This window comes from Misgurnus anguillicaudatus, chromosome 23 (assembly GCF_027580225.2).
Source record: "Misgurnus anguillicaudatus chromosome 23, ASM2758022v2, whole genome shotgun sequence".
In the NCBI taxonomy this organism is placed as follows: domain Eukaryota; kingdom Metazoa; phylum Chordata; class Actinopteri; order Cypriniformes; family Cobitidae; genus Misgurnus; species Misgurnus anguillicaudatus.
Genome location: NC_073359.2, coordinates 5,118,190 through 5,144,180, shown reverse-complemented (window position 1 = coordinate 5,144,180; position 25,991 = coordinate 5,118,190). Strand labels below are relative to the sequence as shown.

At 35.3% G+C, this 25,991-nt stretch overlaps 2 protein-coding genes and 1 long non-coding RNA gene across 6 annotated transcripts in view; 2 read left to right on the top strand and 1 right to left on the bottom strand.

Annotated features, from left to right (window-relative positions):
* Positions 1–25,991, top strand: part of LOC129453072 (sialoadhesin-like) — a 205,736-nt gene that overhangs the window by 79,072 nt on the left and 100,673 nt on the right. The window contains exon 1 of one of the 4 annotated variants that reach the window (XM_073861505.1): positions 15,177–15,364. The exons of the other annotated variants lie outside the window; for them this stretch is intronic. The gene's annotated coding sequence lies outside the window, so the exon portion shown is untranslated. Of the gene's footprint in view, positions 1–15,176; positions 15,365–25,991 lie in introns of those variants that run through there. 4 annotated transcript variants of the gene reach the window in all.
* On the bottom strand, positions 232–14,337 carry LOC129427880 (uncharacterized). Its single transcript, XR_012365712.1, has 5 exons — positions 12,726–14,337; positions 11,110–11,153; positions 10,991–11,034; positions 10,844–10,895; positions 232–513 (listed from the first exon to the last, which is right to left on the bottom strand). It is a non-coding gene; the product is annotated as an uncharacterized lncRNA (long non-coding RNA).
* Positions 15,574–18,173, top strand: LOC141359292 (uncharacterized). The gene is made up of 6 exons (XM_073861502.1): positions 15,574–15,723; positions 16,049–16,396; positions 16,470–16,703; positions 16,840–17,163; positions 17,360–17,569; positions 18,032–18,173. The coding sequence occupies exons 1-6, from the start codon at positions 15,678–15,680 to the stop codon at positions 18,154–18,156; spliced, it is 1,287 nt and encodes a 428-aa protein (XP_073717603.1). The 5' UTR covers positions 15,574–15,677; the 3' UTR covers positions 18,157–18,173.

Below are 25,991 nucleotides of genomic sequence, written 5' to 3'. Positions count from 1 at the left end.
ACGTCCCACAAACGTTTGTTTGGAACGTTCTAAAAACGTTAAAATGTCCAGTTTGCTTAACGTTGCTAGAACGTTATTTTATGGTTAGCATAACGTTCCTACAACGTTCTTACCACCTAAATTTAATTAAAAATATAACATTCTACAAACATTCATTTGTAACGTTAAAATGTCCAGTTTGCTTAACATTGCTCCCACAACGTTCTTGCTACCAACATTTCTTTTAAAAAATGAGCTTAGCAGTGATCCTTCATTCTCTTTTAACATAATTTTATTAAATGATAACATTCCAGGTGCAACGTTACTCATTAACAGATCAAAATGATATAAAATGTAACATAATACTTAATAACATAATACTTACGACAATAAAATATAAATTGACAGCAAAACATAACTAGCTTTAACAAAAACATTGAATCAGTGAGAACTTTATACATTTGTGTGTGAGTGTGTGTGGGATGTGAGTGCTGAAAACTAGCACTGTCCATGGCCTGTGTCTTCATGCCCCATCTGTAAAGTAAATAGAATAAAATTTATAAGGTACAGTGCAATGAGTACGACAAATATAAAATCTTAAATCAAAACAGCTATTATAATCTATAAAATATTAGCTAATCTTTTCAAGTTTTTTGGTATTCAGAAACAATATATTTTATAAAATGTAAGTAGCTATAAAACTGTAATAATTTTTTTTTACATTTACACAATTACAAATTAAAACAGATTTGTATGGCATTCATTAAAAATGACAAATAAACGTCTAACCAAAATGAATTTCCTTTAAACAAGAGAAATGTACATCTGTCAGTGAACACAAATGCAAATGTTTTCATCTTTACAATGAAACAATTTGCTCATCTATAATTTATTATGCAAGCAAGGCTTTATAGTTAGCTCCTGTTCCAGTATCTTTGTTAAAGGCAGGATAGGCAGGAATTATCTAAAAAAACTTTTTTATAAATTTGTTTAAACTGTCTTTATATATCAATACATAAGTAAAATGAAAGTACTCTGAAAAAGAGAGTACAAAAATCGAGTGTCTGTAGACCTCTCACCACTGTTTTAAACACAGCTCATTTTTCCATTCACTCAACCCCCTCCCTTCTGGGTTTCTTCTAAAGCCACGCCCCCAAAACACATGAACGCGCGGACAGCGACAGCTTTGCTGGGAGAAGGATTTACCTCAGACAAGCGGAGAGGAAGGAGCGCGGTGCATGTAGTAACATCATGTCACAATCACATGTAATAATACACCTAACTTTATCAGTAGGAATATAAACAGATAGGATGCCTTCTAGTACTCACTATTAAGCCAGTGTTTTGTATGGAAGAGTTTCCGTGATGAAAGCATTGTTGACTCTGATGAGGACTACACTCCGCAGACAATACCGCTACGTCGCATCGTCGACTCGAGGAAAAGCCACGTGATATTTACTCTCATTTGATTGCTTCGTTTATTCCCTTTTTGCCTTGTTTGCCTTCGCTGACTGGATATGCAGGTACTGTGAGTTCTGAATTCACTTTCTGAGAGTTCTGAATGCACTTTCTCTGCCATGCTTGTGCTCATTCTAGAGTGCCTCGTGCACGTTCAAATCAATCGGGTGTGCGCATGTCTGGGCAGATCCCATAGCAACGGGTGGTGCCATGGTAGCGAGAGAGAGTGATATTCGCGCAAGCTAATCATTTGTTTCGTCCCGAATGGAAATAATGAGCTGTGTTTAAAACAGTCGTGAGAGGTCTACAGACACTTGAGTTTTATACTCTCTTTTTCAGAGTACTTTCATTTTAATTATGTATTTGTATATAAAGACAGTAGGGCTGGAACGACGCGTCGACGTAGTCGATTACGTCGATTACGTAATTACGTCGATTTGCCGGAAATGCATCGATGCGTCGCATTGTTTACGTTTTCAAATGAAGGCGGCTTCAGCTCCGACCGGATAATACAAGTGTTATACCAAACAGCCAGAACGTGATCAAAAGTGTGGGAATACTTTAAGCAGAGACCAAATAAAACACATACTGTGTAAAACTGAAATGGCATACCACAGCAGCGCAACATCTGTGCATGATCATCTTAAAAGAAAACAACCTGGAGCTCTCCGACCTCAGAATGACGCGACGGCAGCGTAAGTATTTGAATTTTTACTGTAAGTTTTTATACAACAATAGAATCAATGCAGGCATGTATGGTGCTTAATACAGCTGTGTTTACATCTTAGTTTAATACGAGCTGCGAGACGCCTGACAGACACGACATTGCATCAAGGTCTGGGCAGTGTGTTGAAACAGTAAATAAAGAGCGGGACATGTTTAACTTTTTATATTAAGAAGTTATGAAATAATAAGTTACTGTGTTACACTGAGGTAGGCATGTGCCCGCGTGCACTGAAAGCCAGCTGGCAGCGCGGAGTTCCCATAGCTTATTTTTTTGCTATGTGCGCAGATATTATAAAAGCTCGTCTCGTTAGGTATTCCTGACATGCGTTTATTTAAAGTAACAGCAGCGTAATAAAATATTAGAAGATCATGCTAACTAAATTTGTATTTACCCGAGACTTAAGAAAAGTTAAATGTTAAAGTTGATGCTAAATGAGAATGCAGTAACGTTACTACTGATAGTAATAATATTAACAGTAATAATATAATGGTTACATTTTATAATAAGGGTTCATGAATCACAATGAACTTATTTTTACTTCAGTCTGAACTAATGCTGAGTAAATGCATGTACTAATCATAAACTAATGAAGAGTCATCATTAAGTACAACATGACATGTTTTTTAGTTAATGTATTAATAAACAATGATTTCATGTGAGTCATTTTGTAGTTAAGGATGACTCTTCATTAGTTTATGATTAGCACTAGGGCTGGAACGATAAAAAGCGGGACATGTTTTTATATTAATAAGGAGTTATTATTCAGTTTGATTTATTTTTATTTTACTTCTTTAATATTAATATATTTTATTTGTTTAAGGTGAATAATGCCCCTTTAGCACTGTTTATGTTAGGCTGAATTAATGTTGGACTTGTTTTTATGTGATTTGTTATATTTTCCTTGGCACTGGCACTGTTTGTGTATTTGTTTAATTGAGAAAATGCTTCAATAAAATGTTGGCATTAATAGCAGATGTTACATTTATTATTTGTAAAAAAAATCTTTAGACTATTCGATTAATCGAAAAAATAATCGATAGACTAATCGGTTGAAAAAATAGTCGAAATTTGCAGCTCTAAAAGACAGTTTAAACACATTTGTAAAAAAGTTTTTTAGATAATTCCTGCCTACCCTGCCTTTAAGCATCATGTTTCACATGCACCAAAAATGTGTTGGCCAGCGTGAGGAGTTGGTGCCTGGCAAACTCGATTCCTTTTAAGGATCCGGGTTATTGTGAGTCACTCACTAAAGTGATCCGGGTTGTGTGAGTCACTTGAGTCAGTATTGCTTAATCGCCAAGGAAACTCAGTACAGACCCACTTGTAACCGGCTAATCCACGCGACTTGAGATTCTCAGAGCTGGAAACATTGCAGACTCGCAGACCATTGGACTCATGAGACCTCACTCGCTCTACAGATCCACTAACCGGCAGATTCGCGCGGATCAACTGGAACCGGTTAGTGGATCTATAGAGCGACTGAAGTCTCCTCAAAAGCAAATCCACAACAAAAGCCTTTTACTTCTGAAATAACATGCTTATAGGTTTTAGGTTTGCTGTGTATGGTGGACCATTAAAAAAGGCTTAATAATAATAATTGCATAATAATACAGAGAAAATATAGAAAAAAACTGTGTCCTGATTATGTAGCCACCCGAAAGACAGTTTGTGTGGATCAGCCGGTTACGAGCTGAGAGATTCTCGAGTCAGAGCAGATTCACAGGTCTCTTGAGTCCGTATTGTTTCCGGCTCCGAGTGAGAATCTCAGGTCAGTTTGCGGCTCTCGCGGATCAGCAGGTCTCTCGAGTTTGCAATGTTTCTGGCTCTGAGTGAGAATCTCGGGTCAGTTCTCGCGCGATCAGCCCGTTACGAGTGGATCTGTAGAGCGAGCGAAGTCTCATTATTAATGTTGAAAGAGGTTTGTGTATGAGGTGGGGCAGTTTATGGTTTTACATTGAATTGTAGTAGGACTCAACTGATCCGGGTTAATGATACTAGAGACTCGCGACTCATGAGTTAATTTAAAGATCCGGGTGAAAGATCCGAGTGAGTCACGACTCAAACAGGTCTAGCTCACACTACTGATTGTTAAACGTGTGTGACTGTGAAGCCTTTAATAATTAAATTGTAATGTCAATACTATAACTGATATTATTTTTGTGTGAGGCTCCGACGCGTTCACAGACTCTGACGTTTTAACAGCAGAGACTACATAAAATCAGTGGCGGCTGGTGACGACTTTTTCGAGGGCGCACGATGCGAAGCATGTCACATGTATGTAGCCGGTTATGTGTGTGATTCGTCGTTTCAAAATGTTTGTTCTGCGCATCATGTGAATGTATGTGCATTATGGTTCTTGTCAAAATAAGTGCACACGTGTCTAAAGGGTTTATGATAAAAGAGACGCTCTTGTTTGTCAGAAACTTAATCTCATGTGTAATCAGAGTTATTGTTAAGTAAGCGTTTCGACATGTGTGCAGGAGGCACTTATTTTAACAAGACGCATGATGCACATGGTTCACATAACGTAACAAACACATATTTTTGAAGAGAAGTCACCGGTCGCCACTGCTTAAATACTTATTTTTGGTCACATGGATAGGATTAAGACATTCAACGGTGTGTACACTCACAATAAAAACAAAACATTGTTCCTTTTTAAAATAACGAATATGCACTTTCAGTCATCTCGTTTTTGTAAACTGAAATAAAACTGTATTTTTGTTATGCATTTTTGCATCTTTGATTTAACTAATGTGTTATTATTCAAAAAAAAAATGTATAACTTTTTTTTTATAATTCTGTCATAATTCTGGGGGGTGACTCACTCTTGAATCACGATGAGGAACGTACTTCAAGGTGTCTGCAATGCACTCTTATTACACCTTAACTGGCACTTTTGGGTGGATCTTTTGGCAGGCCTCTAAAAAAGTTTTGCATAAAATAAGTAACATTTAAGTAACAAGCATAAAAAAACTAGCATTTCTTTACAATCTCCTTATTTTGTGAAAACTTGTGGAAATTTTTGGGCAAAAATAATGTGGACCTCAAAGAACAAAATATTTGTCATGATCCCTTTAAAGAAACATTTCTTAAAAGAATAGGTGATGCTTAAGGGCTAATTATAGTTTTGCGTACGTCCTTTAGCATAGGCTATGTGTTGGTTTTAGGGCTGGGATAAACAATTCTTTTTTAAACGATTAATCTAGCGATTATTTTTTTTCGATGCATCGATTAATCTAACGTTTCATTTTATCAGTCCAATTCGACTTCGATTCGATTCTCGATTATCTCCCCATTAATAAACTAATAGCAATTTATACATGTTGATTTACATATCTGAATGTAAACATTTCAATATATGTTCATTGCTCTTAAAATTTCATTTCAAGTGCAAAATAATGCATTCTTAGTCAGAGGTAGCATTCAGTAAAGCGTTTGCAGCTCATACTGTGCAGTTTAGTAACAGTATAAAAATCTCAAGTTCAAATTACTTTATTTTACATGCATTTATGAGAAAAACCTCTTTAATGTGCCTTTTGATGGTCAGTGTAACTTTTATTTGTTTAATCCACATTGTTTTCGTGCTGTTCTAGTCCATTTAATGACAGATATAAACACAATAATAGACTTAAGAAGCACATATATTATTAAATCTCTTTCTCTTAAGTTTGTTAAGATAGATTAGGACTCATTTACTGCTGGACATAGAGTGAATGAAAGTGCAGTCTTTTAGCAACAGTGACATATTTCATTGCTTTCTGTTAAATTGCTCAAAATCATGATTGTTAAAACACACTTCACATTCATGATTTTATGGTAAAATGACACTTTTTCGCGTCAATCCACGAGCATTTAAACCATAAACAAAGCACTTTTACATAATTGAGCGTGAGCAGTGCAGCAGAACCCACGCAGAAAATTTGCAGCACTGTTGCTACAGAGCTGCGAGCTCGCGCTGCTCATGCTGCAGGGTGCATGCTTGTTAACATGGGCGGTGAAAAAAACACGCGCCGCACGTACTGCTCACACTTGCTGTGTGAAACCGGCATGGACTGAAGCCACTCGCGTTGCTACTATTCTACGGCGCCGCCTTTTGGGTCTGATGAATCGACGCGCATATTTTGCGTCTACGTATTTTTTGCGTCGATGTGGTCGATTACGTCGACGCGTTGTCCCAGCCCTAGTTGGTTTTCATATATAAATCTGCGTCAACGCCCAAACACAAGCACAGATTCCTGGTGGGCAGTATCCTCGCTAAAACCACAGAAGCATCTCAACCGCAAAAGAAGCAGCAGCTTACTCAGTTAACTCACAAACGAAAAAGAAGAAGCAGCTTGTTGTGTATGTTTTGAGAAGACCAGCAGTGATGGAAAAAAATATGCAACTTTTGGTGCAGTTTGAGTTAAAACCCTCCTCAACTTGGCCAATCTTTTTCTCACCGTCGCAAACGGAAATACCTACGACACATGTTTTTTATATCTGACAGGAGGGGTTGTAGTGGATCAATCACAGTGCTTGCGGTCCGCGTAGAACTGACGCGCTGTTAACATTTTGGTGTGGTGCACATCAGGCTACAGATAACCTACAGCATGGCTACGGTGTAGACCTTACGCACAACTATAACATAGGCTTTAGAGCAACCCAGGCTCACTCGTGATACATGCCTATTCCTAAATTTCTGCATACCCTGAAATAAGTTACTCCGGGTACACATCGTTGCAGCTTTAGATTAAATGTCCACTAGAGGCGTACAGGTGGCGACTAACAAAAGGGACAGTATTGAATATTTTAAATTCTTTATGTTTTAGTCAGCTGTGTTTCATTAAAATTAAAAAGCAAAGAGAACAGTGTAAGTCGGTATGCAAACTTTTTTTGCTTTTTCTGTGGAAATTTTTTGGAGAATTCTGCAGAATGATTTTAAATATTTTGAAAAAAATATATAAGAGAATTTAAGCCGTAAATATTGCATCTAAAATAATTACTTTTTAAAGGCTTACAATGAAAATGAAAACACCAAACCAAACAAGTGCTCTGAATTAAATTGGACCAACACGAACCAGATAGAATTATAGTTTGTATATAAAATTACATATATTATTGTAGTGTTATAGCAGAATAAAAAGCTTGTGTTAAAGGGACATTCCACTTTTTTTTGAAAATATGCTAATTTTTCAGCTTTTCAGTTAAACATTTGATTCTTACAGAGAAAATATACTCTCAAACTGGCGTAATAATCAGTGAATTTGCTGATGTAACATGGCTGCAGCAGGCGTAGTGATATTACACACTGCCCGGAAATAGTCCCCTTGGTTACTTTCAATGGCAGGGGACTATTTTCGGGCAGTGCGTAATATCACTACGCCTGCTGCAGCCATGTTACATCAGCAAAGTCACTGATTCTTACGTCAGAATGAGAGTATAGTTCTAACCATATCTGCCTAGAAAATTGCAACTTTTAATTTCCGTCGGTCTTAGTACACAATGTAATTACAGAAGAGTCAAGTTTTAAATAGGAAAAATATTGAAACTCTTTGGTTATTTTTTAGCACAATGCTAATGGTCTGATCAGATTCAATGGATTGGATTGACTCAAATATTTAACTCTAGGGGAGCTGGAAAATGAGCATATTTTCCAAAAAAGTGGATTATCCCTTTAATACATTTTCGTTGTGAAATTAGCATGTATGAAGAATTTCATCATCTTTTTTACAACGCAATGTAAACCAAGGCTTTGAACCGGTTCAAGGAACGAAAACCAGAAACTTTTGATGTTTTGCAAGGAACAGAAACGAAACCAGAAACTTTCCAAAAATATATGTTCCAGAACAGAACCGTTAATTGAAAATAATGGTAACCGGTTAATAACGTTATTTTTTCAGTTCTCTGACAAGATTTCTGTGCAATTTGACTCTGTGAAGTTCACTTCCGGTCATCGTTGGCTCAGAGAAATGAGAAGCTTGCCACCAGCAGGTAGCCTACTCAAGCCCAAGTCTCTAATGCTCAATCATAAGAGGTAAATATTGTAGGCTATCAAGTATCTCAAGATGTTTGTTTGTTTATTTTTAATACTAGTTAGTGGTGTAACGGATCGCAGTTGGTCAGTGATCTGTACAGATCACGACCCACAGTTCAGCTCGCATGCGATTTGCGGATTAATATGCAAATTTAAATAGGGTGAAAGTTGATCATTTGCACGCGCTCAAAGGCTTGCAAATGTTAACACTTAAGTAAGCAATAAGGTACGAGAGGCTGTGCTGTATCGTGAATAAGTAACTGCTGAAGGGCGTTGTTAGGCACGACGCGAAGCTTACCACACAATATATTAAAGTAAAAAAAATATTAGTGCAACTTTCATGAAGTTAAATCAATAAAAGCATTCCTTCGGCTAGAAAAAATAGTCCCTGACTGCAAACAACAACATGAAAGCTCAAATAAAAACAACAAACGGTTCTCAGACTTTGTCTCATTATATGTTTATGTGTTGCTAAGGGTGTTGCTAAGTGCGCAGTGATATTAAATAGAACCGTTGGGTGAAGTGGTCATAGCAGTGTTTTATCATGAATAAAGCACACCTATTGACCAATCAGAATCAAGGATTGGAACTAACCGTTTTATAAGTGATTTTAAACAATTTAACCGCAAAAAGGCACTAAAATAAAAAAAAAAATTCTGTACACACTGAAGCACATGCATTTGAATGTGTCCGGCCCAACTCCAATTAGGGCTGTCACTTTTTATTCGATATTCGAATATGCATTCGAACATGACATGAAATATCCGTATTCGAACTATAAATAAACCATCCGGTTTTTAAAATACCATGTGTAGCGCATTTTAAGTAACACCTCGTAATAGGAAGGAGGCTGAGAGTGAGACCGACGACAGCAACTGTGCGCAAGAGAGGGAATCAAATTGGACCAACATGAACCTAATGTGCATGTCAATATAGAATTATAGTTTGTATATAAAATGACATATTATTGTTAATATTAAATATTATAGCAGAATAAAAAGCTTGTGCTAATACGTTCACATTATGAAATTAGCATGTATGAAGATAATTTCATCATTTTTACAACGCAATGTAAACTTTATATTAAACAACAACAGCATTTGTCTTGTAAACGGATTTGAAATGATTATGTGCTGACTGTCGCGCGTCACATAGACAACAGAGTCAAGTGAGATCTGCTTAACTTAGCGGTAAGTAAATTTTTTCTCAAATATCAAAGGGTTTGTGCACTATCATTAAAACCGGTCAAGCAAACAGCACGCGCAGGGTTAATGTACTTGTCAATGACGGCTCACAAACGCGTGGGATAGGCTATGTATGTGTGCTTGTTGTCAAAGATATTACTTCTCACAAACACGCTCAAGCGCGGGATATGTTTGCTTGTCAATGACGCGCGTCGGAGTTTTCCGCCGAAATCTGCGGGTGCGAATTTCGTTTGGGCTTACTGCTGCAGTTTAAGTTATTGTCTGTACCTGTTCTAAAATAGTTTTTTTTCATACAAGTTGTTATTCATAAGTTGATAACCTGCTGTTTTAAAAGTAAAAAATAATAATTCAGACAGTCCTGTTTATGACTGTCACTGTTAATAAATGTGTGATTGAATCTCCATTATGGTGTTTTTTTTTTATGCCCGCGAGGGGCACCTAGATATTCAAATATATTCGGATACATTGCATGATATTCGATATCCGTTCGAATTTGATTTCTCTCAAAAGTGACAGCCCTATCTCCAGTCAAACATGATTATCCCTATGCCTTTCAAAGATCAGAACTCTTGATGTATAAAATACATTTGGCGAAAACAATAATGTCCTAATGATCAGCCTACTTATTTTTATGTCCCACAGCTGACATGGAACATTATTAACCGGTTCGGGAACTTTATTTTTTTTGTTCTAACCGGTTCAGGAACGTCAACTTTAGGGTTGAACCAAAAACCGGAAACTTTAAAATACTGTTTCTGTTCGGAACGAACCAATTGGGAAAAAAAATCAGGTTCAAAGCTCTGATGTAAACTTTATATTAAACAACAACAGCATTTGTCTTGTAAACTGATTTAAAATGATCATGTGCTGACTGTCGCATGTCACATAGACAAGTGAAGTAAGATCTGCTTAACTCAGCGGTAAGTTTTATTTCTCAAATATCAATGGTTTGTGCTCTCTATCATTAAAAACGGTCAAGCAAACAGCACGCGCAGGGTTAATGTATATGCACACGCACATACATAGGTTATGTATGTGTGCTTGTTGTCAGTGACAATTACTTTTCAGAAACACGCTCAAGCGCGGGATGTGTGTGCTTGATTTTTCTCAAAAGTGACAGCCCTAATAAGAAGATCCTTTATAAAGACAGTACATTACACGTATACAGACAGGAGCCATCTTAGAAAACAGCCTCGATAAGTCGAGCAACGAATGTCGTGCTATATACATTTGACACCCCTATAATCCCTCCCACTCTGTAGTGTTGCTAAACTCAATGGAAAAGCTAACCAAGCCAAAGTAAAGTAAGCTGACTCGACCTTACCTGTAGGGTACTATGCAATGGAAAAGCGCCTTTAGGGTGCAAAACCCCTTTAACCATAAAACAGGGTTAAAATGACGTGCTGTCTCTGATATATTATATATAACTACAATATAAAATCGTAAGATTTACATTACCATAACATCTTCACTCTGAAGAGTCGCTCAGCTTCTTCTAACTCAGTCAAGTCTTTTAGAGAGAGTGATAGAGGTAATGTAATTAGTAGCTACTGAACACACTACAGTTTATACATTTAGTACATTACTTAATTAATTGCCATTTACCTTTCATTATGTACCGTGACTGGATAATCCATCCATTCGCTGACCTTTAATAAAAAAATACAAAGATAAACTTAATTAACACCTGTCACCGGTATCAACTGGCAGAAATTCACTCTTACCATACAGCATATGTGAAAGAACTCAGAAAATCACTCTGATGGGCCTACAAAAAGAGAAATAATAAAAGGGAAAAACACTGCGATTAGGCAAGGTTTGAGCCAAACATTAGTTGTAATTTTGGTGAGGTAGTATTGACTCCAGCCATGTCAGGCATAAGTGCTTGGCCTGCTTGCAATGTCTGCTTAAACACAAACATAACCCTCTCACTAAAATAAAAGTATAACTCTTACATTAGGTATGTTGCTAAAATTTTCAAAATGGTTAAATGCTAAAACGAGTTGTTCAGATAGAAAGAGCTTGAAAAAAGCTTTTAAATGAGACCAAGATCATGTATATGGGTTAAAGAATAACAAAATACTGGCCATTTGAAACGCGAAAATCATCACTTTATTTGGTCCCATCTTTTCCATTAAAATTCAAGAAAATGTGTGACAGAATCATGAAAATTATGACGTTTTTAGCTATAACTTTGTAAATTTTTAAGACATTGACCCGAATCTTTCAGGATAAGCTGTTTGCCATATCCTCTACATATTCTACTTCTGAAAAGTCAGATATATTAAAAAACAAACCACTAATTACACCAAATAACACTCTTTATTCAGTCTATATATACAGACATCTACTACATGGCTATACGGCTGCGTCCCATTCTTTACCATTCAAGCAGATTTTGGTAGAGGTAAAACCACCTGTGGTAGTCGTTCAAATTTATTAAAATTTCGTTCACTTGTAGTTTAGCAACTAAACTAAATGTCTTTACAATTTCAAGAATGTCTTTACTCAACTTCAGTAAAAACAGCGATGATTTTACAAACAACAGACTTTGGCGAGCTCGCACGGCCAGTAGGTAAACATAAAAGGTGGTGACTGAAAACGAGAAGGTACCTATGCTTCTTCCGGTGATGTTAAGAATTAAAACTCAGAAATTTCACCATCAACAAACCAACAGAAACATTATTTTCCACAACACCGCGCGCCGCCTGAGAAAATCTTGAGTTTCGTTGAGCGGAACCAAAAAGTCAGCCGCGACAGCGGAGTTAGCAACATACCTACTTACATAAAGATAAATATAAGGGATGTCAAAATGCATTAGATATGAACCTTTTAAATATATTAACTAAAGCACACCACCTGTTGCCAGAAAGCTGCTTTTATCTATATAATTTACATGCAGATGTAACAGTTACATTACCAATGTCTGTGAAAATGTCTGTACACGTTATTTTTCTAGAATTATTTCTCAAGTGACTGTTAGGCAACATAAATGTATTGCCTTTTTTAAACAAATCATATTTTGTAAATTATGAATTAACTGCATAAATAAGTGCCTTATTAATCACTGTTCCTTTAAGAACATGCTTCATTAGGTTAACCAGAATAATATAAACTGAAAGATTCTGAACAGTTTTGTGCATTGTGCAATAACATTAAATTAAGACATACTTACAAAAACAACCAAGAAAAATTAAGTATCAAACCATAGTAAACCGCAAGCTACACGATTACTACGACAAAAACTTGCAAACCTCCCCTAACAGTAATGACTAATTAGGCTGTAACAAACTAGACAGCAAGAAACTTATGCAAAATATATTTAATATTTTAAACTTACTTCTGAAACCCCGCTGTGCTGTTATCCTCTTCTCTCAGTCCTGTCAGATTTTCCCGGTCATTTTGTTCTTCTGCGCTTTTGGCCTGAGTGGCGGTTGGCAACTGAAGGGTCATTAGCGCCTCCTACTGGACTGGGTGTGGCGCATTCAATAGGCAGTGGAGGAAATTCTTTGTTCTTTTGACTATTTATTATTAATAAAGCAATACATTAACACGATTTAATAATAATAATAATTTGTATATTCGCTAAACAAACACTATACTAAAAGATATAAAAGCAACCAAAAAATAACATTAGGTTATTATTTATTTATTTATTAACTTTACCAATCCCTGCACAAATAAATAAATAAATAAAATAAAAATAATAATGTAATTGATTTGTGATTATTCATAATTATCAGTATCAACTTATCACTGTTTGTTAATATACACAGACTTAGTTGGCAGTTTTCTGATGATGGTAAACTAATGCAGTCATTTTTGTTCAAAGTAATTAAAATAGCTGTTGATTCCCCATAATGATCATACATTTCAAATCTTCTTGAACACTCACTTACATATTTAAAGATGATCTGACCATATAATTTTTACTTGCTGTTGTTAGGACTTGAGACGACCCAGCAGCAGTTAGTTTGTCAAAACTGTATAAAAGCAAAAACCTGTCTGATGGTGATCCTGGGGGGGGGTCTTTAGATCACAAAACTAACAGGACTTCATAATATAGTATTTTTAATACAATAATGCAGTGTTTTCTTTGTCATTTTTGACAAATACATCCACAAAGTACCATAACCATATGCCACAGCTTTAAAAATGCATCAGATAAAAATGTGTTCTCAGATAAGCCAAATATATGTATAGATATGTGGAAAACAAATATGTATGTGACATATTTATAATTAATGTTGTCCATATATGTGAGAAACCAATACTATAGTGTAATATATGCAGATATATGGTATCATATATTGATGGAACCAAATATTTTTTTCACATGTTTGGACATATAAATGTACATATATGTTGCAGGCATATATTGTGTTCTCAGATAAGTCAAATATATGTATAGATATATGTCATACTATGTAAAATATAAGTACATATATGGCCATATATGACATTTTTGTATTTTACTTTATTGAAATGCTCTACCTTAAATAATCAGTGTGATATAAATTATAAGGTGACACAATTGAAATAAAGGTAATTTCACAAAGCTAACACTTAATATTCTATAAAAAGAAAAATCATTGGCACTATACCTTTTCTAGAAGTGTTCTGCTGTTGCTATTTCCAAGACCTTTTTGTTGTTTTGTGCGCATGCGCAAATGGCGATCAGATAAACCTCGGAGTGTTGCACAGTAACATAACCAGGAGTTTTTTTTACCAGGAGTTGACCAGATAGCTATTTAATTATTTATATACGCATTAAGCTTCAAATGCAATAAATAACTTTTTATTTGATTTTTGTAATTGTTTTGCCAATAAATAAATACATAAATAAGGATATAATTGCAAAAGTACAGGTGTAATATTCTTTTTTAAATATTATCACAACAGCATAAGAATAGAAGCACAATTACAACACACGCACACACGGACACACACACACACACTCTGGTTCCCATGTTTTGTGGGGACATTCCATAGACGTAATGCATTTTATACCATACAAACTGTATAATTCTATTCCCCTTACCTACCCCATTCCCTAACCCCAACCATCAAAGAAACCCTTCTACTACTTCACATTCACAAGAAACATCATTCTGTTTGATTTATAAGCTTGTTTCCTCATGGGGTCGTCAACGCGCACACGCGCACACACACACACACACACACACACACACACACACACACACACACACACACACACACACACACACACACACACACACACACACAAACACAAAGAACAAGTTTTAAGAACGTTTTCTCTCGTCATTATGAGAACGTTCATTAAGTATGAATAACGTCACTAGGACGTTCCAAGAACATTGTTCTGAGAACGTTTTATTTCGTTGTTATGAGAACGTTCATCAAGTATGAATAACGTCACTAGGACGTTCTAAGAACATTGTTCTAAGAACGTTTTTCCCCAACATTCCCAGAACGTAAATTCTTACTAATAACGTTCTAAAAACGTTCTAAAAACATTATTTAAATAACGTTTTGTCCTAACATTTACACAACCTTTAAAGAACGTTAGCGAAAGTTGTGGGAACGTTCCCTGTTAGGTGGGATGCACCCTAAACATTGCAATCTTATTTAAATGTTCGTTTACATGTACATTATAGAATCCGAAACGAAAGTATGCGCAAGCGCACAGCTAGCGTTGCCAGACTCACGTTTCAAAACCATCCGACTGGACTTCCAAAACTACCCCAAAAGCATCCCAATGAATATTCACAGCCCAAATACCAATAACTTATCAACTAAATCATTTAATCTTTAACCCGCACAAAAAAAAACAACTGGTGGAAATAGTTTAAACAGTATCCCAAATCTAAACTCGAAAAAAGCAGAGGACTTGGCAACGCTACGCTTGCGACAGCATCTCTCGTTGGAGTTCACGCTTTACTCTGTATAAAAGTCAAAACTGAGTTGGAGTTGTTCTTAAGAAGTTTTCCGATATAGGTAATGAAAACACACTTTTCAAAAGTCACAACGCTATTTTATTGCAAGTAGTCTAATGTTTTAAAAGTAAACACAAACGCGGCAGAATTTAGTACAGCGTGTGACTCCATTAATGCTGTTGTTGTTGCGCGTTTCTGTGACGAGATTCATAAATATAATACGTGAACTTGGAGCGCAAATGTTCTGCGCATGTGCACAACGTATTTTTGAGAAAGTCACAGTCAAACTAACATTGTGTTTTTTATCAGCAATAAGAAAAGTTCTTGTTTAATGTTTTGTAGCTGGTATATGTGAGTTTCTACAAAGAGAAATCATGAACTTCAGACTCTCATCACTGATCCTGCTGTTACACATTCAAGGTATGAAACACAGTTTTGTTGTTGTACTGAAATACTTCAATTCATTATATATTTGTTAAAAGTATGTCAGATTTTAAACTAGTTTAGTCTAATTTAATTTACATCGCTGTACTCCAAAGACTGGATACTGTTTGGATCAGTCTCTAAAATGTGTAAAGTGAGTTTGTGTATTTAAAACCGAACTTAGAGATTTGTGTTTGAGAACAAAATTGATGAATCTGAGTTAATATCCTTACAGGACTGTCTGAATCTCTCATCTCACTCTGTAATTTTAATGAAGTTACATACAGTAAACTACATTTTAATGTTACGGTTTCTTCTTCAGGGTTCCTAACATTGGATAACTTTAATGTAACCTGTAATAAACAGAATATTTGTGCTGTGAGGGGGACACTGATGAGTGTGAGGTGCGATTACTCAAACATCAACATCAAAACTGTGTTCTGGTTCAGTCAGAAACAGAGAGCAAACTGGAGAAACAAAGATGAACCTGAAGATTTGACTTTAGATTCAGATTACTCAGGACGAGTTATTCAAGAGATCACTAAAGATTACTCAGAGCTCACAATAATAGATGTGAGAGAGAGAGACAGTGGACAATATCAGCTCATGTTCATTACGAAGGATGGAGTTAAACATCTCAGCTCAGTCACAGTCAATCTAACAGTCACAGGTACATTTACATTCTCATCAGTCCAGTTAAACTCTTTTCATTTCTCATCTAATGTAAGATTTTGATTATTTAGTTTTACAGGTGAAGATGAATCCTGAATCTACAGGACAGCGAGTACAACTGAGATGTTATTCCTCCTGCCCTCCTGAATATGGTTACCGCTGGTACAAGAATGGAGAATATCTAACAAAATTGTTCAATAATCTAAAATATGTAATACAAGACCAAAGCATATTTGTGTCATCCAGAGAAAACACTGGCAATTATTACTGCTCTCAGCATTTTTCTGATCTCTCTCCATCTGTGTGTGAGTCTGACATTTATAAAATATTTAAATTAAAATGGAAGAATAAAATTGGTAATTTTCTTGTTGATTCATATACAGTATGAGTGTGTTTGTAATTGATTGTAAATGTTACAGCAGTATTTTGTGACTCTTTCAGGTCTTTCTAACAGTAGCTGTTGGGTTGTGACTTACAGCTCTAGAAGAGTTTGTGCTTTAGTGGGATCAACAGTAGATATTCACTCTTCATACTCACATCCCACTGGATATACAGTAGACAAAACATACTGGGATTACCATAAACTTGGTGAACTCAGAGATCTGCGTGAGGATCATAAGTTTTCTGGTCGTGTGGAGTATCTGGGAAACACACTGAGAATCAAACACGTCAACGTGAGTGACACTGGATATTATCAGTTCCGGATCATCACTAACACATCAGATGAAGTTATTGGTAATCCTGGAGTCACTCTTACTGTTACAGGTAACTGCTCATAATAAACTCTCTGTAGTGCAGCACTCATTATACTGAAGCATTATAGCTCGAGTAAGAGTCTGATATCAACACGTCTGTGATTAGGCCATAGATTTAGGCCATGCTTTACCAATCGAGCTAAATCAAAATACGAGGCCTAACTTTGAAAAGTAGTTGACATGAACTCTTTTATATGAAATCTCAGATACACGAGTGAGAAGCAGTCCAGACCCTGTGATAGATGGAGAAAAAGTGATATTAAGCTGTTTAACCAGATGCCCTCTTGATAGCAAACATACTTACATCTGGTATAAGAATGGACAACAGGTAACAGATGGATTGACATTATTAAACAAGCTGTACCTGGACTCAATCAACAGTGAGGAGCTACAAGAGTATTCCTGTACTGTAAGAGGTAACACAACATCTCATCATACATCTGATGAAATTATATAAGAGAGAGTTTCAGTCCTTGATGCTGATTGGTTTATTCACAGCTATGACATCATCACTGAGCTACTTTCAATGTGCAGCACTCATAGCTGATCATTAATATTGTGTCAGTTATAGTTTATATGTCAAACACTTCAGTATATCTCATAATGAAAGAAACATTTGTGTCATTATTATTTTCATTTTATAGAAATTTGTTTTATTAAAAGATTTTATTCATTTGTCTCTGTGTCAGTCTGTAAGTCACGGGTTAAAGGTCATTGCTCTTCAGTTGTGATGATATTCATAATGTAGTACAGCCTCTCATACCTGCATTTAGGTGATCTATCTGATAGATTTATTGTATTGATTTTAACATCATGAGTCTTTGTAAGATAAAGAGTAAAGTTATGTTCTGAAGTTTCTGAGGTTTGTCTTTCTTCAGATTCAATGGACAAAACCACTAAAACAACTGACAGAAACAATGAAGAAATGTACAGTTCAGTGTTTGTCGTTCTGTTGGTATTTCTGCCTCAGTTTCTCATTATAGGAGCTGTATGGATCTGGTAAGTAAAAATATCAAGTAAAACTCAAAACTGCATAACATACAGTGAATATTCTGATATGAATTCAGATTGTAAGTGTGAATTTTGACCCTACAGGTTTTTCATAAGAATGAATAAATTGAACTCATCTAAAAACAAAACTGATGACAAACAAATAGAGGTGAGAAATCTGTATATCTGTATGTTAAATAAACTAATGCTCAGATTTTATAACATTATCTCTTTCTGTGTGTTTGTCATTGTTAGATGTTGCAGGTCTGTGAGTAGATCAGCTGTCTGTCCATCAGAACTACTGGAGTGATGTCACAACTCTCTTTATGACATCATCACCTAGCAACAGTCTCTCAGCAGTGACATCAGTGATGCAGTGATGTCATATACAGTAACATATTAATGACAGTTCAGTGTAAATAATCTAATGCTGAAATAGATGAATTATTCATTGAAGTATTGAGTTTATCATTCAACAGTCTTGTGTCAGTGTCAGATCAACTGTAACATCACAATACATAAATCCTGTAAAAACTTTGCTATAGTGCATCTTTATGTAGATGATACTGTGATCTACTTTCATCTTCACTATAAGTCAGGCTGTTATTCAACTCAATGCTGTTTTTAGTTAGGTTAGGATTTTATTACAGGTCCGTGCTTTAATCTTGCAGTTAGGAAGCATTTGTTCAGTTTATTTTGAAATGTTTTGTACTATGGGGACATTTTTTACATGCATGTTGCTTGTCTCTTCTAGATGTTGACTCTTTAGTGTATTTAGGTTTCATTCAGGACTCAGTAGAAAATCTTTTGCTTATTCTGCATTCTGGTCATGAATTAACCTTCAGAATATAACAACAGCTTGATCATTTTATTACCATGGGAAAGTTTAAAGCGCTTGTATATGATTTATGCTTATAAAGAAGTGTATCTGTTATAAGAATGTTATTACTATAGGCTTGACTTTGTGTACATACATTTACATGACATTTTAGTATTTACAAATAATATTAAGAGTCCTTTTTTTAGTGCATCTAAATTTTGTTCACTGTTGTTTTTTTTTATTGTACTTTTAATTTTGTCTTTATGAAAGGTATGGCTTCGCTGCTTGGTCTCTCACAGGTCGGGGACACACCTAATGATTTTTCATACAGATTATGAATGTAATTTGATCATGACGACTGATCATGCAAGTGTTTCCCGAGCATTATGGGCATTCTTGGTTAAATAAAGATTAAATAAAATAGATATAAAAAAATCCTTGATTCTGATTGGTCAGTAACTGTTTTATAAATAAAAACATTTGACATTGTGCCATATTATTATTATATATGAATATAGTCACAGGTTGCAGCCCAACATCATCATCAACAGCACTCTTCAGCTGTGACTCTATTAACAGTGACGCCTCTCATATATGTGTCTGTGTTCATGTGATCTGTCTGATAGATTGACAGTATTGGATTCCTGATGATGTCTCCTAGAGGTAACATATTTAACGAGAACAGGATAGGACCTAGAACTGATCCATGCAGGATGCCGTATTTAACCGGGGCGTGATATGACTCTCCCTTATTTACATAAAACAAAGTTATAACTTACACTGAAAAAAATGATTCATTGAATTTAATCAATTCTTTTAAGGTAAGTGGTTGCAATCAATTTATTTAAGCTACATTTAAACAAAAAAGATTAGTAAAGTAAAATAAAATATAAAACTTTTGTTTAAATGTAGCTTAAATGGATTGATTGCAACCACTTACCTTAAAAGAATTGATTAAATTCAATGAATCATTTTTTTCAGTGTATAGCAGTTAGTTAGATACGATCTAGTCTCGCATAGCCAGACCTTCAATACTGAAGGTCTGGTGTTTTTTGCTGCTTTTTCTGGACAAAGCCCGCCCACGAGCTGTTTGACCAACATGTCAAACAACCAATCACAGTTTGTTTCATCTAGTGTCACGTTTCGGACTCCTCACAATAACGAGCCGGCTGGCAACAAGTCAGTTATTGAAATAACCAGCCGCAACCAAATAGTATCTAAATAAACAACATTACTCACCATAGGACAACGTTGTGCACTTCATCAACAGCCACACCAATGAGACGATCCTGTTAAACGTCTGTTTAAAGCATATCTCTCCACTTTTAAACACATACAAGCAATTCAGGAGAACCAAACTTTTAAACTCCACTAACTGCCTTAAAGAAAACTCTTGGACGTCTTTTAGAGAGTCTATGCTGCGAACTTTGCATATTTTTGAGAATCCAATGTTTAGCTGATCATGATAACTGCTCATTATTATCCACGTGAACACGACTGATTCTCTTCCTCAATGGAACGTCAGAGCTTTGTTTTCCAGGGACCGAAACTAATCGCGACACTCGCGTCTCCTGGAAATCCGTTTTTTTCCAACCAATCAAAGACGACTTTAACATTTTCACAGGGTTTCCAGAAAAGTGTACGAAAAACATCAGACGTTCAGCCAACAGTTTGTGGGCGTGACGTCTGAGGCTGAGACTAGATACGATCTAAACCATGCTAACGCCTGACCACTGATGCCAACATAGTTTTATAGTCTATTGAGTAAGATTGTCAAAGGCTGCACTAAGGTCTAGTAATATAAGAATTGAGATTTCACCACGATGGGATGTTAATAGGAGGTCATTTGAAACTAAGCAGTGCTGTCTCTGTGCTATAGTGGGGCCTGAATCCTGAATTTTTAATGCGTACTATTATTCACGTATTCTCATGCGTATTCTTATTATTCACTAAGAATACGCATAACTGGCATGCCACTACTTTTTTTTAACATTTCGAAAGAAAAGGTAGATTTGAGAATGGTCTAAAACTATTAAGATCTCCCTGGTCGAGGTGCATTTTTTTAATTAGCGGTCTAATAACTGCCAGTTTGAAAGCTGTTGGAACGTATCCTAGTTCTAGCGATGAGTTAAAAATATTTAGTACTGGGTCTGACACTACAGGGAATACTATTTTATTAATTTTCTGGGAACAAGTTCTAATATACACGATGATGATTTTGATGATTTTATTAATTTTGACAGCTCTTCTTTCCATAATTTGTTAGTGAAGAAGTTAATGAATTTGTGACTATTATGTTGGAGTTTAATATCCGTTTCTGTTTGTTCTTTGTTTCTAGTCAATTACGCAAACTGTGCTAAAGAGGAAACGATATTATGAATTTCTTCAATAAGCTTGCTGAGATAGGCAGATCTGGTGTTTTTTATAGCCTGTCTGTAGTGTTGAACTCTAACTTTGTGCTTCTCCAATTTGGCTCCATTTTTCTAGCTACCTTTTTAACTCTTTCCTTGCCATTGACAACTTATCTCGTCAATCTGCAATACCGCTACTTATAAAACCCGAAAGTATCGCCCTAGGGAAAACAGCTGTATGTCCATCTTAGTTTCGAGGATTGCCCTGCATCTGATCTCTATTAAAAGTCCTTTAAAAAATGTAATAATGTCAGCTTTTTGCTCAAAATTTTGTGTTTTTGAAGAAACCTAACCATATTTGAGAGGTGATAAAAGAATGTAGGATTAAACTTTTTTTTTTAAGGCAGAGGGTCTCTTCTTTCATTTAATATATTGTATGTTTATATATTTAAAGGAAAAGTTCGGTATTTTACACTTAAAGCTTTGTTTTCAGATTGTTTATGATGAAATAGAATGGTTTTGACTGAAATTTGGACATTGACATTGACCCATAACGTCTCACAATGGTTTGGTTATAAAAGTCCTTAATGTACTAATAAAGAACAAAAACAATGAAAAACATCATCATTTATAGTGAGGAGTTTTTTCCTCTGTCAGCAAACAAACACAAAATGTCTTGGTATTGCCAATAATGGTTGAACATCTCTTTTATTTCTTTCTATGTAGTCTAACATCATAATATTCAGATATTAAATTAATAATATAAAAGTTAATTTAAATGATGAGATCAGTATTTTAGGTGGTTCCAGAGTCCAAACAGCAAGTCCCGTTATACAAAACAGTATTAGTTTCACACATATTATTCATATTTAGGTCACTTACTAGTGCAGGAGAATTAACCACAGCCAGATTATAACCATAAAGCAGAGAGCTTCCCAATGACGAGAGCAACGCTACTGCCAACAGGGACAAGGTAAGATGCTGTTAAAAAAGTGACAAATAATCATTCAAACACTTAAAATAACATTCATTAAAGAGATTTTATCTAACAATTAAAAATATATTTTATTATCACCACACTAATCACTCCTATAGGGCTTTCTTTCTTGTACTAAACCAAATCTTTTTTTTTTGTGAACTGTGCCTTTATCTTCTTAAACTTTGAGAGGACATAAAGATTTCTGAATGAAAACTAAAAGGTTTGATGAAAAACATGACATATTCCTTTATATTTCTTATATTTAATATAAAATAAAACAGTCTATTGCTGTTTAAAAGTCAAACCTCTCAAGAGAAAAGTATACATTAAACCTAAATTAAAGCTACATAACCTTGTACATGTCCTGTTAGGATCTTTCAAAACCTCATCTGCCATTTGTAGGACTGAATGTAAATAAAACTAAAACAGCAAGCGGGTGTTGTGTATTACATTAAACGTTTAGCTAGAAAAATCCCATTCCTGATTATTTGGGGAAGAAGGTGCGCTGTCTATGGTGGAGCTTTGCCCATTTAACACTGATGAGAGAGAGATCCTGACTTATGAAGAGTTTAAAATATTAAACGCACTGTCACATGCTAACACTCGCATGATTTAACACTTTATTCACATTATATCCACTTGAACGAATGCTTGAGTACTATTCAAGATATGAGTATTTGTTTGACGTTTAATTGATATAACATTTGGACAAGAATAAAGTAATATAATAAAATAATCAAGATTAAGGAAAAGTGAGTATCATTTATGAAACGAGAAAAAAAACTATTTTAATATTATTTTTAAGAGCTGCAAGTACCAGATGACTTTAATGTCCTAATATATAAAACCATGATGTACTTTCTGTTTCACATGACTGTAAGTCACATTCTGTATGTTAACATAATGAAAAAATGATCAATGCTGTATATACTGTATAGAGATGATAGAAATAAAGAACAAATGACTGATTTATATCATTGATTTAAACTCATGTGGGAGAAGATAAATGAACACTAATGTTTCTGTTTTCACATTTATTGTTTTATGACTGCAAACTCTTTTAAATCACTAAACCATTAGTTATGTGTATAACAGAACAATAAGTGCTCTTTATTCTGTCATCTTTGCATCATGATCAGGGAGATACTTTTAAATCGGTTCATGTTATGAGTAGAAATTAAGTAGAAATTAAGGGCAATAAATAGTCATATTCATTTTCAATGTACAAACATCAGTATTTAGAAAAAAGGGTCTTGAATGTCACAGATGCATGTTTATACATTAATCTCAATGTGCATCAAGTACACTAAATAAACTGTTAGCATGTCATGTATGATTTGTTTTGTTTTATATTTGAAGAAAGTGATTTTAATAGAGAAAGACTGGAGTGAGTTGTGTCCATGTGCTGTTTTTAGGTTAAATAGTTTAGTTCATATGACTCTCAGTGTTGAGTAATGTCTGTAAAATCAGGCAGCTTTTGTAAAGAATCAATTGCTGTCTCACATGCTGGATTATTCATGCTAACAGAGTTCTTCTTTTAATTCAGTGGTTCTTAAACTTTTTCAGCGTGCGGCCCCCCTTGATTACGGCAAATTCCTTTGCGCCCCCCCAAAGAAAATTTATGACAAAAAACAGTTCTAAAACTTAACATTTTAAATAAACAAAACATATTAAATTATACAAAGAAGTGCTGTTGGTTAGTAGCCTTATTTTTTAGATTTAATTACACAGAATTCAAGATAAAGTAATGTATTTTATAAAATGTCATAAAACTGGGGCCCCCCTGGCACCATCTTGCGGCCCCCCTGGGGGCCCCGGCCCCCAGTTTGAGAACCACTGCTTTAAATTACTTGCTTCACATTAAAGATGCTATTGGAAAATGCTATAAATGCATAAATTATGTGAGATTTGTTTGCCCCAAGCCTATTTTCAGCCCAACAGATAATAACAGAGTGATATAACACAAGTAAAAACGAAATAGAAATAGATATGCAGTAATCAGTATATTAAATCATTCATTTATTAAATCTCTCGAGGTAAAATTAAAGAGCCACACAGATCCAAAATCGAAACTAACCTTTATTGCAGTGTGTCGTGTAGCTGTCCATCAATGTAAACAACGTGTAAAGTAGTTGAACCAAAAAGTGCACGATTAATAAAGTTATTGGCTTCTAAAGCAGGGAGTCGACTCTGAATCGCTGAAACAAGTCGTTATAGGGAGCGAGTTTTCTTCCTGATATTATCCACGTCACACGAACTTATCCACGTCACATGAGATACTAATCTCCGCCTACAGCCTTGCCTGCGGGAGAAACAAAAACTATGACCCGCCCACAGCTAGCTAGTGTGTGAGTGTAAACATCAGCTCAAGCTGTTTTCAGCTTTTGTTGTTTTCACTACCAAAGGAGACTTTTTCAAGGAGGGATATTCTAAACGTGTCTGGCTGTGAAGAATCAGTGCTTAAAATAAATTTTTAACGGAGGGATTTAGACGTTTGGCAATGAAAGATGGTTCAGTACCCACTTTATTTGGAACAACATGCGTCTCCTAACCACAACCTGTAAGTATGATTATAGCTACATACTTGCTTAAATGAGTGTAAAATGTCTATAGTCGTTTTATTGCTTGGATTAATGATGAATGATATCGTTGTTTAAACTCTAACTTATATACTGTCAGAGCCACGATAGCAAGCAGTTTTGCTATGACCCGGTTAGTTTAGATAAATGCTTAAATGAGTGTAAAATTGTTAGTTTCAATCGTCGTTTGTATTGTATGGATTAATGATGAATGATGTTGTGTGTTTAAACTGTTAATTTACTGTCAGAGAGTCACGTTAGCAAACGGCTAACGCATGCTTATTTACGGTTTTGCTATGACCCGGTTAGTTTAGATAAATGCTTAAATGAGTGTAAAATTGTTAGCTTCAATCGTCGTTTGTATTGTTTGGATTAATGATGAATGATGTGTATTGATGTTGACAATGTCTTCTCAGTAAATCATGCTAGCACGACGTCAATACATGTTGCACTGTTGTTGGTCTGTGCCACCGATCTGTGGTCTGTGAGACTGATCTGTGATCTGTGCATTGTGTGCAAAGACACTCTGTCAGTTGACCAATCAGAGCAGAGTAGGCTACTGAAAGGTGGGGTTTAGGCAGGCTGAGTCGTTGAACGGCTTCACACGAATCGTTTGGGGATCTCTGAGAAATGGGGTAATTTTACATTTATATTTTGAGAAAATTACAGTGTTTTTTGACCTTGCATGCATTTAAACCTGTTGTCCGGGACTTATAAATAGTGATAGGATGCTTAAAATTGTTATGTTACTGGCACTTTAACTCCACTGAATGCTAGTTATTCCTTATTAAACAAAGAATGAAGAGTCTTTGAACTTCAGTCAATTCGTTTTTTCGTTTATAAACCAAAAACAGAAGTCACGTGGTCTATTCCTATAAAGCGAAAATAAAATCGGTAACACTTTCAAAATAAAAGTCACTATAGTTAGGTGATTGTAGGCTAAAACTGAACTATATATAATGTATTTAGTACAACTAAAGTAGCACTGGGTGTGAAAAAACACTTTAGTAAACTGAAATAAAAATTAAACATTTGTAAGAGAATTGGTGACTTGAGATTAAGTGCACTCATTTTATATGTAGTTTAGGATAGCAGGTAGCCTATTTATTTATAAGTTTC

Coding starts and splice junctions, on each gene's coding strand:
- LOC141359292 (XM_073861502.1), top strand. CDS start 15,678: ATGAACTTCAGACTCTCATCACTGATCCTGCTGTTACACATTCAAG. Junction 15,724..16,048: donor CCTGCTGTTACACATTCAAG/GTATGAAACACA, acceptor TTTCTTCTTCAG/GGTTCCTAACATTGGATAAC. Junction 16,704..16,839: donor TGATCTCTCTCCATCTGTGT/GTGAGTCTGACA, acceptor TGACTCTTTCAG/GTCTTTCTAACAGTAGCTGT.